The 12,676-nt window shown below is 39.6% G+C and overlaps 1 protein-coding gene across 5 annotated transcripts in view; it reads left to right on the forward strand.

The window, feature by feature from the left end:
• Positions 1-12,676, forward strand: part of ERICH1 (glutamate rich 1) — a 103,762-nt gene that overhangs the window by 26,521 nt on the left and 64,565 nt on the right. For all 5 annotated transcript variants that reach the window (XR_008822577.1, XR_008822575.1, XR_008822578.1 and 2 more), the window contains one exon: positions 10,048-10,182. Coding sequence is in view for 1 of the 5 variants with exons in the window: in XM_056343718.1 (XP_056199693.1) it covers positions 10,048-10,182 (135 nt within the window). In the remaining 4 variants the exon portion in view is untranslated. The remainder of the gene's footprint in view (positions 1-10,047; positions 10,183-12,676) is intronic.

Below are 12,676 nucleotides of genomic sequence, written 5' to 3' on the forward strand. Positions count from 1 at the left end.
TGTCAGGAGGGAGGCTGGAATGAACCGACTTGAGTGTCAGCATGCTACCAGACACAAATGATGTACAGTCTAAGAATTGGGTGCAGTGTTCTGTAATGTGGCTATGCCCTTACAAAACAAATCTGAGAAAGTACTGAAAACATGCTATTTCTTGAACATCAAAGGATGTTCAAGGATCAGAGTATCAAAGGATAGTGGGCTGCTTCTATATAACTGAATAAAGTAGCAGAAATTAAGGTCAATCCAAAAGATTTCACTACTGCTGTCTACACTAGTATATAGTGACCAATAGTATTGTCAAAACCAGTATTGCAATAAAATGGGCATATTTTACTACTTCCTCACGATGTTCTCCAGCAGCTTGCTACTCTGAGGATTTTCTGAGCCAGAGCACAACTTGCACCTGTTACTATGATTATTTTTTTTCTTTCATTAATTTGTTGTTTGGATCTATGTAATTTTGGAATAGAACTATAGACTTTGAAGTTTTACCTGGCAATCAGGGAAACTTGTAATTCAAAACAGAATAGCAGACATCTTCAAAATTTTAAAGCTGAAGTGAACTCTGCAGAAGAAAATACTTTTTCAGTATTCTGTTACAGGTACTGGTGCCAATAATGTAACATAAGATAATTAGATGTCCAATAGACATTCAGTAGGCTTTTATTATTTAGAAAGACATAAAGACTCTCAGGAAGGAGTGTATCTTCTTCAGCCAAAAACGGGCTTGAGTGACGACTCTTATTTATTTCAATAAGGTATAGATAATGAAGGGGGGGGTTGATTGGGCACTAATACTTGCAGATGAGAGCATTTTTTCTATTAAATCAGTAAGATTGGGCTCTAGAGGTGTTAAAACAAGCTAAAGGAATTAGCTTGTAATAGTTTACTGTTTTTCTTAGCTCTCCATAAAGGGAGTTCCATAATTCTGTGAGAGGCAAGTTCCTACGTGCAGTAGTGAATTTGTACAGAAATAATTCATCAACTACTCCAGTCACCCAGCAAAATAGCACAACACTGCCATTATTGAGCGATGGTTCTCATTTGAGTAGAACAAATGATAAGCAGTAAGTGACGATCTGTCCTTTGCTAGGTTGCTTATAATAATTTTTTCTCACTACCCAGTGTGACTTACCTAGTATTGCAGGAGAGAATCCTGCTGAAGGCTGAGGTCAAGCAGCAGGAATTATGCAGCACTCCAGGGAAAAATTTTATGCTTTCTGATTGCACAGAAGGCTACTTAGCTAAAACGTTCTGACTTTGTGGAAAGCACTCTCGTGTGTGTTGACTTGAGGCTGGAAAAGTGTCCTGTGAGCAGAGGATGATTGTACACAGTATGACACCTCATGTCCGAAGTTACTCTCACATACCTTACCATGACAGACTAAAGTAACTATAGCTTGATGTCCAGGAACTTGGATATGATCTGAACAAACCTGTGTATACGTTGGGGGATGGGGGGGTGGGGCACTGTGGGGTTTAGGATCACCAGACTTGTCTTACAATGTTTATGCTGAAGGACAGTTTATTGTCGTACTGATCAACTGGAAAAGTACCTGTTCTTTAGTACCACAGCTCAGGAGGACCCTGATCATGTTTATGTTCTACAGTTAGTCACCGGTACTACCTCTGCTACACTTCAGTTTGTGAAGGTGTTTTTGAGAAGACAGAAACTCTCTTGCCCGGAATTTGCATGTGTACTGTCCTTAAATACACTTGTCGTGCTAGTCAATGAATGTGGAAGTGACAGTGTGTGTCTCATGTAGATATAAAGAGGGAGTGCATATGTGCATTGGGGATTGTCATAGTTCTCAGGTTGTAGTCTCAGTCTGTCACACGTAATAAAAATGAGAAATAGCTAGATCATGGTAATGTTCTATCTTACATAGTAAGTAAAAATATATTTCAGTACAAACGTCTTAAAGGAGATAACAGACCTTCTTCAAACTTTATTTTTCTCCAGACCAGATCTAATGTAACACCATGCAATAAGTGCCTAATAAGAATGACTTTTGTAGAAGGTATGATATTGAACTAATCAGACCTTGGATTTGATCCAGCATCAATCTCTCTCTTCCTATGCTTTTTTTTCTAAAAAAACTCTTTTAGGTCATGAACTACTTTCTTCCATTTGGAGAAGTCATAGCTGGATGTTTGCAAGGGATAATTTTGTGGAAGAGATCAGTCTTGGGCAGATTGGGTGCACTTGATGGTTGTTCTGGTGAGGCTGCAACATGTTCCAGCTGACTTCTGGACTTGAGTCCTCCATTTGCTCTATGGAGGCCAGTTGTGTGAGGTTCTACAAAGAAAAGTGCCTCTAAGAGTAATATTTGTTCCTTCTGTGGTTTTGTAAACATCCTTTAGATGTGGGGGGTTTCCCACATAAGACTGGGGGATTTGTTGCTACACTGAGATTATGCAGTTGTGAGTATACCTTTTTTATTATTATTATATGGTAACAGTTTTGTTTGACATTCTTGCACAGGACTAGGAAAGAGTAATGCTTGATTTGTGGTTTGTAAACTTACTCAAGATGAATATGGGGTGAATAAATATGCAACTTGGTGTTACAGAAATGAAGTAGCAATATGTTTGCTGATACAAAACAGCAATTTAACCAAGTTTGATACTAAATGCAACAGTTGTTTAACAACATTCAGTGGCAAAGTGCATTTGATTATTTACTAGATAGAGGACAGGGTCAGACAAAACTGTCAGGGAGACCCTCCCACTGAGTCATGAGGTTCAGAAAAAGGACCTCCTTGCTTTCCAAACTTCTCAGAAAGGAGTCTAGGTGCAGATGGATCCAGTCCTAGTTCTGGACTTGGTCAACTGTGTTTATATCTAAAGGATTATATATCTGCAGTCAATCCTTTATATCACTCGGCTACAATTTCAAAGCTTAGCATGCTATTCGTCGCTTAATTGGAATCTGTTGTGGCAAGGAATCTCTCAGCCTCGAGGAGTAACCTTGAGGGGTGTCTGTATTCAAGGGGAGCCCCTGGCATGCAGCTCACAGCCATGCAGGAGGGTGCAATGGGCCCTGGGCTGTCTGCTCATTGGGGAATAAGGTGATTAATTTCTAGTCATATTTGCATACTGGTTGTATTTTTGTTGGCACATGTACAACTAGCCTTCAGCTGTTGCGAGCAAGATGTATGGCCCTTCACTATTGTGGTGTTGTCTATCTCCCAGATTCGAACTTAGGCCAGATGCAGCCATCACAACCACTACTGGGGGCTATTGCTTAAACAGAAAAGGTGAAGGGGGGAGGAAGCACAGTGCTGTGCTCCACCCCATGATTATAGTCAATTCATCTTACCCTCACGGAGGGGTGGTATAGTGACCTCTTGCCTCTGTGCTATAAATGGTGTATTGATAGTTTGTGCGCTTTACACATCTGCGGTAAGTAGTTAGTGAAGCACTGCTATTTGTTATGCATTAATTTGTATGTTTTAGGTGGTTGAAGTTGGGCTATTTGTTTTATCATGTACCAGCCTTTACATACAGTATAATTATAAGCAGTAGACGTGTTAGAGTTAGTAAAATCACAGCTGGGTGAAGCATGAAATTAAAAACTCCCATTGCTGTCAGTGACAATCCAATAAGAGTTTCTCAGCAATGTTTTCCACTCTTCCTCACTTTTTCCAGTACATGGTTATCTCTTCTGTATCACGATGAACGATGATTAGAGTTTTTTGTCCACCGTTTCAGATGTGTTCTAGCAGTTGACACAGATCATAATGCTGTAGCGGTTTCTTCACCAATGTAAGATTCATTCCCATGGGCATAGGCAATAAATCTTGATTCAGTGTATAGTTAGATTGTAACAATTGATAAGACATAACAGGAGATGAATAATTAAAGTTGTATTCCATAAATTTAGTAAATTTACAAGCACAAATATTTGAGCAACTGCTTGTATCTACAGTAATATTATCTACAAATGTAAAATCACAAAGGGTTCTCATACAAACACATCCCTTGCCAATATATACAAGCATAGTTTCAGGGTTTTCATTGGGATGTATTTCAAAATGACAGATGCTTTGTTCAGTGTCAAGACAAATGTCTTGGGCTTTGATAGTGTTACTCTCACAAATAAATCCTTGTTCCTTTACAACACATGCATTAACATGAATAGTTTGCCATTTGTTTCTGTTTTGTAGGGCCCATACTTTTATGTTCTAATGGATAGCATAGCTCCATTGTGATTTAATCCTAGCAAAATAACAGAGTATATGGTGCATACTGAAGCAAAGGCTGTGGCTTTATTGTTGATGGGGTCGTAAGTAAAACTGACCAAATACCACCAAGACTGGATTTATTTCTCAAATTTAGTTGCACTATCCCAAAGTACCTTTCAAATTTCAGTGGGTAAGGTGCCCTCTTCACCTTCTCTTATTAATTGCTGCTACCATAGGTTGCATCCATAGTTGAGCTTGGATACAGCTAAGAGCTAGAGAAATGTTCTTTGGGGCTACACCAAGTGCATCCACAATCAGTTGGTGGTCTCTTTCATTATTTCTTTCCCATTGAGACAATACATCAGATTAGAGCCATTGGTTCATTCCCAATGCTAAAAGAGAAGACTGCAATGGTTGTTCTCATTTATTTAAATCAAGCGCAACAACGGGTGCTTCAGCATCTCTACTATTCAAGGCTCCAAATTCTGTCCCTATGATACCGGTCACGTCTCTCCTTGTTTGTCTTGGAGAGGTGAGGGTTTATCCATGTAACCATGCTAACTGTCCTGCATAGAATGTATGTAGGAATGGTAAAGAGGTCTGTTTGATTGTATAGATACTAATTTGTATCAATAATTATGTTTAAGAGACCATGATGGATTAAATAACACTTGTTATTGGCTTCTACTTTTGATCACATATCATCCAATTCCAGAAATTTGGGGGGAATAAGAGTTTTCTTATCCTTTACAATTAGGACAGATGTTGTACCAGGCTTAGTAATATCTTTTTTTAAATTTAAATGATAGTCCCACACCATGGTGAGCCCAGGGGCAGACTACAAAACCAGGTTGTATTAAGGTAAAAATGTACCAACAGTCCAGTCTTTCAGAGGTGCAAAGTTTTGTATCTTTTGCTGTTGTTTGACGTAACGTAGTACACAGAAATCTGAGATGCCTTCTCATGAGTAGACCCATTGATCGCATGGCATCCTATTTTAATTTCTTTTCTGGCCATTCCTCCAAGTTGGGGAACTTTGTGAGCTTCATCTTTATCCCAGCTCCATTAGTTTGCTAAGTATATTTTGGTTCTGTGCGTGCCTGTGCTGGAAAGCTTTAAATCTCCCTTACTGGAGCGTATAGCCATACTTCTGGTATATTTAACATGAGCTTGAGACCACGGCCACTCTAGGGTTCTTTCATCACAGGTTAAGAGAAGCAGCATTGCTAGGATTTGGAATAGTAGCATGACCACAGCATTTCCATTTGCCATCCTGTGGGGTGCTGCAAGCGAAAAGTAGACACTTGTTTCAGTGGGGAGAGTCTGAACAGGCTACCCCATTAAAAAGAATGAAAAAAAACATCATGCATTAATTCTGTGTTTTGCACCACTGCCATTGGTAGCTTCCTAGACAAGTGGGCCATGAAGTTGAGTTAACGTCACAGTACTCGTGGATGGTAGCTTGACCATCACAGGCTGTCCTGGCTATAATGTTGTCAGATACTCTCTTTTCCCAGTAAGTGGAGCACTAAGCTCAGTTTTTACGAAGAATGCTTGGTTTGCAGGGCTTTCAGTGGGCCCATATTGATTATTTAATTGATGGAGTACTTTGGGAAGTCATATATCCCCATTGAGGCTGGTGTGGTTTGCAACTCCTTTTCAATAAGCCAATAGCTCTTTCTACCATCACATTTGATTGAGGGTAGTATGGTGTGTGGAAAACCCATGTAATTTCCTCATTTTTTTGCCCAATCTTGTACGTACGTACATGTAAAATGTGAGCCATTATCACTTTGGGTAATACCAGGAATAGGTAGATTTGAGAATCTGTCTCTCAAATCTAGAGCCAAGATGATATACCTTGCACTGTGTTTTGCCTATTAGCTTTCCAACACTTACTTGCTATAAGCAAATCGGAGACTAATCCCACTCCTGTGAGAATGTATTGATATCCGACAGGGGATTTGAATGGTCCAATATAATGTGTGCCGTGTAGACCATAAATTTTCCTGTCATTGATATGTAGAGGTGGTGTTTTAGCAAGGGTGATATGCTTGTAATTTCAGTCTACACTGGAGACATTATGTAAGGATATGTTTACGAGTTTTCCTGTGTTCATAGGCCAGCCCTTACTCTGTGCAGCAGAGTGCTGCTTTACCTGTGTGGCCTAAGTTTTAATGTAAGCATTCTCCCAATCAATACCACTCAGGATTTAAGGTGATTTTCCTGATTTTAGTTAGCTCATCTACTTTCTGATTCCACTTTGTGGCTGGTTGATTATCCTTACCATGAGCTTTTACCTGTCACACCTTGAACAGTGTTTTTCTGGCTATATCTAGTAGTAATTGCCTATCTTTGGTTCTCCAGGCTGGGAATCTATTTACTTCCTAATTCAAGGTTTCCCGTTCACAGAGCCACTGTGTGGCACCAGCCCACACAGTGTAAGAGTCTACGTCTATGACTTCTGTTATGTGCTGCCAAAACAATTGCTCCTATTTCTCCTACTCATACACTGCCATCACCTTCTATTACTTGTTTACTGGTGATAGTATCTAATGCAATGCCTTTATATTGCCATTTACCATTTACTCTTTCTGCTGAAGCATCTGTAAACCACATGTTTTCTGTTGATGTACTGTCAGTGGGGGGTGGTATATTCTGTTAGGCAGGCTTACCATTATCTGATAGTGGGATTTTGTGCAACTTTTTCTGGGGAAATCTTTTCTAGGATTGCTTCTAGTAAATGAAATGGTCCTCTAGTTTGCACGGGTTGTCCCTGATGTATTTTCTAAACTCATTTAACTGCTTGGACTAAAGATAAAAGTACCTTTTTCCCATTCAGAGTATCGTTGTTCTGTTTCTTTAAAAGTAGTTGAGCTAAACAATAAAGGTCTTTTTGGCCCATCAGGGCCAGTTTGGAAGAGGTTGTAGTAAGTAGCACGTTTGGCGAAACCTCATTTGGCTGTAATAGTGTTGTGGGGCTGTGCTGGTCCCAGCGACTGATACATTTTTAATTCTTCAGTTAGATATTTGACTGCCTCTCTATGTTCTTCTGACTTCCAGAGTTTGCCTTTTTGTAACATAAAATGATAGAAAATCCAGGTACATGCTTCCTCCAATATCCTAAAGTTCCCATTAATTGTTGTAACTCCTTCTCCTGGAGTGCAGCATTTTCAGCTTTCTCATTTTTTTTTCTTAAGGTTTCTAGAGAAATCACTGTGCTGCCCATTATCGATCAAGTATCTAAAGATTTTACTTCTGTACTTGCTCCCTGACATTTTCAATCCTTTCAATCTCTGCAGTCAGTCCTTTACATCACTTAGCTACAATTTCAAAGCTTAGCATGCTATTCGTCACTTAACGGGAATCTGTTGTGGCAAGGAATCTCTCAGCCTCAAGGAGTAACCTTGAGGGGTGTCTGTATTCAAGGGGAGCCCCTGGCATGCAGCTCACAGCCATGCAGGAGGGTGCAATGGGCCCTGGGCTGTCTGCTCGTTGGGGAGTAAGGTGATTGATTTCTAGTCATATTTGCATATTGGTCGTATTTTGGTTGGCACATGTGCAACTAGCCCTCAGCTGCTGAGCCAGATCTATGGCCCTTAGCTGTTGTGTTATCATCTGTCTCCCAGATTCGAACTTAGGCCAGATGCAGCCACCACAACCACCACTGGGGGCTATTGCTTAAACAGAAAAGGTGAAGGGGAAGCACGGTGCCAGGCTTGGGAACTCCCATTTAAACAGGTCAACTTAAATTGTTTTGAGTCATTGCTCATTTACATAGTAAAAGTTGTTACTGTTGTTCTTTGTAAGATTAGGTGTTCTATATAGTCCTTCAAATTCTGTCATGTGTAACTCTTTGGTCTGGGAGGTTAATATCACAGTATATCTCCTGCTTTTATGGTTAAAGAGTTTGTCAGGACTGCTGCAAATTGAGCTTAATGTTTTCACGGTCATCTTTGTTTTACAAAACCTAAATGTAAAGGGATAAAAGGGGAAACTTGAAATTGTTCAGAAGGGAGCATCTCAAGAAACATTTGTACATCCTTATAATTTAAAGCTGTCACCAATTAGCACTACATCATTAATCAACCTGGGTGAGGGGGTGGAAATCAATGCAAGTACTGCCAGTTCGGTGATTTGGCATCATCTTCATAGAAAGGATCTGCTGAAGAATTATTCCGAATTAATTTTTGGTGGATCTTTTTCCAAATTACATAATTGCTCTTCATCTTTCTGTATGACTGACTTTCCTTTGTTCTCCCTTAAAGTAAGAATCACCAATACCAATTTGAAATTTTGTGGCTTGAAAAACTGACAACTTTCTAACGTGTTCTCAAAACAGAATTATTACATCCTGATGATTTATTACATCCTGATGATGCGAACAACTGTGATGCAGCTTTTCAAAAGTGCCTTGAATGTTCTGAAATGTACTTTATCATAGATGCCTAAGATGATTAGTCATGCCGAACTCTTTGAAGTATGCTGAGAAATATCAGTCTATAGTTAAATTACAAATTTGCATACAATATGTATAGTTAAATTACATATTAGAAACATAGTTCCCTAACAAGAATTATTCCTATTAGACAGATACTTTAAATGTTTAGGTATTAGTCCAACCGTAGCTGTAGCTTGATAATAAACTCAGATTGTCTGGGATCTGGTAGCAAGTTTGTGATGTAAGGAGGTTAATTGTGTCCGCTTGCCGATGTTTGTACCATATATTATTTTACACTTCTGTCTGTGTTTTAAAGGGCCAAACTGACGCCAAGAAGGGAGGGCTAGTGCTGAGTCTGCTGGCTTACGCAGCTGGCTGGCTGTTTAAAAACAAAAACCCTACAAAAAACCCCAAGAAACAAAACCACAATGGAAGACCAAAAAATACACTGAACAGTCTAAAATTACATTGCAGCATTTGGAGACGCCCTGACATCCTGGCCCTCTTTGAAAGGCTTTTGTCTCCTTGTGGTTGATACCTACTGTTGTCACTACTGAGCAAAAAAAAAAATCAGTCTGCTATTTGGACTGGTTTCATGTAACAAGCAGAGAGGCTTCTCTGTCATTTCTACAGAGCTACTTCTTGTCTGGTGAACAACTGGAAAGTTTATGCTGCCACTCTTGCATGTATTTTTAAATACCTTTTAAAGATACAAGGGATCCTACAAAAACAGTCTGCTCTCATCATCAGAAGTAGTTTCTTATACAATGAAACAGTTGGAAAGCTGACCCTTGGCACTTTTTCCCCCCACACACTGAAGAAAGAAGCAGAGGAAGGATGAGGAGATGAGCCCTCTTGGGCAGGCACTGCTGAGGCTTAGTCAAGTGTGCCTTTCAAACTCCCTTTATCTTTGTCCCCTTCATAACAGCATAGGCAATGTTTAAAAGGTCTGCAGATGGACAAACCAAAGTTCTGTGTTTCTTTTTTCTGTTGCTTCTATCACTTTGTTATCAGCTTGTATCTCTCCATCCATCCATCTTTTATAAAACAGTTCTTAAAGTAATAGTATCTGCTCATGCTGAATGGGGAAAAATGTGTTGATTGCCTCTTAAAATATTACTGTAAGTTGAAGCTTCTTCTGAAGTTAGGACAGGAGAGTGTCTGACACAAGGAAAAAAGGTGTTTCTGGTGGAAGGCATTAACCTGTGGAGTATTTGTTTATTTACAGCTGCTGTGGAATTCAGTAAAATTGTGTTTGTTATATGATAATGTCAGTGTTCCACACCTGACTTCCTCTAACTTCCTTTTCCTCTAAGGATTTTTGAGACTGCTTATTATCATTGCAATAGTTGGGAAAAGGTTTGAGGAAAATCTATGCTGAGATCAATAGCCAGACACCTTGTTTTTTCTGTTTTGTAGGTGGTGACAATACAGTTACGTCTTCAAGGAGAAAGTACACAGTGAATCTTCCTCCAGAGGGTTACACTGTAGTTACTCCAGATGCTATTAGGAGTTCAGTTTCTGAAAACTCAGGTGGTAGCGGTGACTCAACAGGTAAGTTTGGATGGTTGTTACTAGGACGAATTTTTCTCAAGAGAAGCTTCTTGGCTCCTGTAGTTAAGTAGATCCAAACTGCAACAATTAATTATTTAAACTATTGCTGCCAGTGGGTGTCACTGTTCTGCAGCATAAGCAGAGTAAGGCTGTACATCTCTATGGGTTCCTTTTCATTGTTAGAATTTGAAGACCAGACTCAACATCTGGTTATAGCCATAGAGTGCCACTGATCTTACTGAAGTTACATAAAGTGTAACTGAGGAGGAAGTCTTCCACGCCTCCCATTCAAGTGCCACATGTATATGATGCCTGTTCCCAGTTATTTTTAAGAGTAAATGTCAGGTAAAGCTGTTTTAGTAAGTCTTACTCCTGATGTTCTGAGGAATTGGGCAAAGACTTAATGACTCTTTAAATTTATCTCTCCCAGTTAGAACAGATGTTCACCTGACTGGAGTTGATGGAGGGTAATCCTTTAGCATTGACAAGAAACTGTCACCAGGCAACTTCAGAACCAATATTTAGTGTTAGCAAAGGATACAAGAGAAGCAACACAGATATGTAAAGAAGTGGCCTCTAAATTGGCCTCCATTAAAAACATGGGGTTTTGAATGACGTTGCTAGAATGAAATTGATTGTCTTCGAAAAAGTCCTCAGATAAGACTAAGTTTTTTTCAATTGTTATGTTCCTGTGCATATATGTTTTTCCAGATTGTCTATCGCTGTCTTTTGTTGTTAGGGACAGTCTACAGCAAAGAAAATATCCAGGTGAACCAGCTGAAGTCAAATGCTTGACAAGCAATGCTTATTAAACTGCTCTATCTGTTTCAGCCCAGGGGCTGCCTAGATGTAAGGAAAACCTGAGATACAACGTGCAGACACAGAAAGGCAAATGCACTTTGCCTTTTGAAAACGGTACCCACAGGGGTGGATTTTTTTGGCTTGGAAATTAGGTCTGCACCCTGTTGTGAGCTCCATTCAGAAGCTGGATACAAGTAAAACTATTAAAAGTAGCCCAAGAGACTAAAGTGATGACCAGCATGAGTGGTGGCACATCAAGAATGCTCTTTCTGGGAGTGAAATGGTTCAAAGACATTTTTTTATGTTGAGGAAGAACTTTATCAGAGTAACATAACAGTAGATCTTGATACGATGGGGATTATGGGTAGGAAGGTGTTGTAATGCACAACTTCCAGGTTGTGCTTTTTTCTTTGTTAATTAGGATTCATTTTCAGAATCCAGAATGTTTCTAGACTATCCTTAAATTTGTTTAGTTACACAGTTCTCTCTGGGCAGTTCACTGGGTTTCTGTTTCCCAGCATGTCAGATTCAAGCTTCTTATTCTGATATTGAAGCACACTTTCTTTCCCTCAGTGCCATATAATCTCTGTTGATTCTTTGATGCAGTCTCATTTCAGATATTAGAGAGATGCTTCCCTTCTTCTGTATTTTGCTAACAAGATTAAATGAAGTCTTATAATACTTTGTAGGTAAATAGGCCTATAACTTTCACTTTTATACTTGTACTTGAGTGACTTCCAAATAAAACATTAGAATGCAGGCCTTTAAACGCTACAACTGAGATATTAAGTTATCAGCCCAGAACTTCTGTGGCAAATTTACTCAACCGCTCTTTAAAATCTTTTAATAATAAATATGTAGTGCGTACTAGATGTTCGTAGAATCGTAGAATGGTTTGGGTTGGAAGGGACCTTAAAAATCATCTGGTTCCAACCCCCCTGCCATGGGCAGGGACACCTTCCACAAGACCAGCTTGCTCAAAGCCCCATCCAGCCTTGAACACCATCAGGGATTGCAGGAGGGGGCCTGGGAAGCAGGACCACAAGTAACAATCAGTTAGTTGAAAGGAATGTGCTCGAGCATGTGGGTCACAAGCCCTGGTGATAAGGGACGTGAGAAATTACCGAAGGGTATAGAAACAGGGACTAAGTATCAAGTTGAGACTATACAAGGAATAAGGCAGGGGGTTTGTCAGCTTGCTCAAGGATGTGGTGCAAGAACTGCAGACGTTGTCTTTAACTGTTGCTGAATTGCTAAACAGCTAGTGTGAGATCTTTGCGCGAGTTGCCACACAGTTATAGAATAAGCAAGTTTTTGGACCAATCAGAATAAGATGTAACGACTGCTTGTGTGTATATAATCATGCTGTTAGGCTAATTAAAATGACATTGGCTTGCATCAAGCTGTGTCCCGTCTCTCAATCACGGCAAGGGATGGGCCATGTTGATGTATTGCATAAGAATAAAGCAGAATAGAATTTAGAATTGCATTATATTGTCCCTTTTTAGGGTCATATACATATTTGTCTGGTTTTAAATGGATAGATTATTGAACAGTGGCTTCACTTGCTCATTTTTTAGATTTAATCTTTTCCTCTAGTATTTCACAACAAACATGCTCAATCGTGATAGCAGTAAGCTGCTTAGTGGCAGTATTGACTGTTGGATAGTGATCTCCTTTAGCTGATCCCAGT

The sequence above is a fragment of the Falco biarmicus genome, chromosome 6, assembly GCF_023638135.1.
Source record: "Falco biarmicus isolate bFalBia1 chromosome 6, bFalBia1.pri, whole genome shotgun sequence".
Lineage (NCBI taxonomy): Eukaryota > Metazoa > Chordata > Aves > Falconiformes > Falconidae > Falco > Falco biarmicus.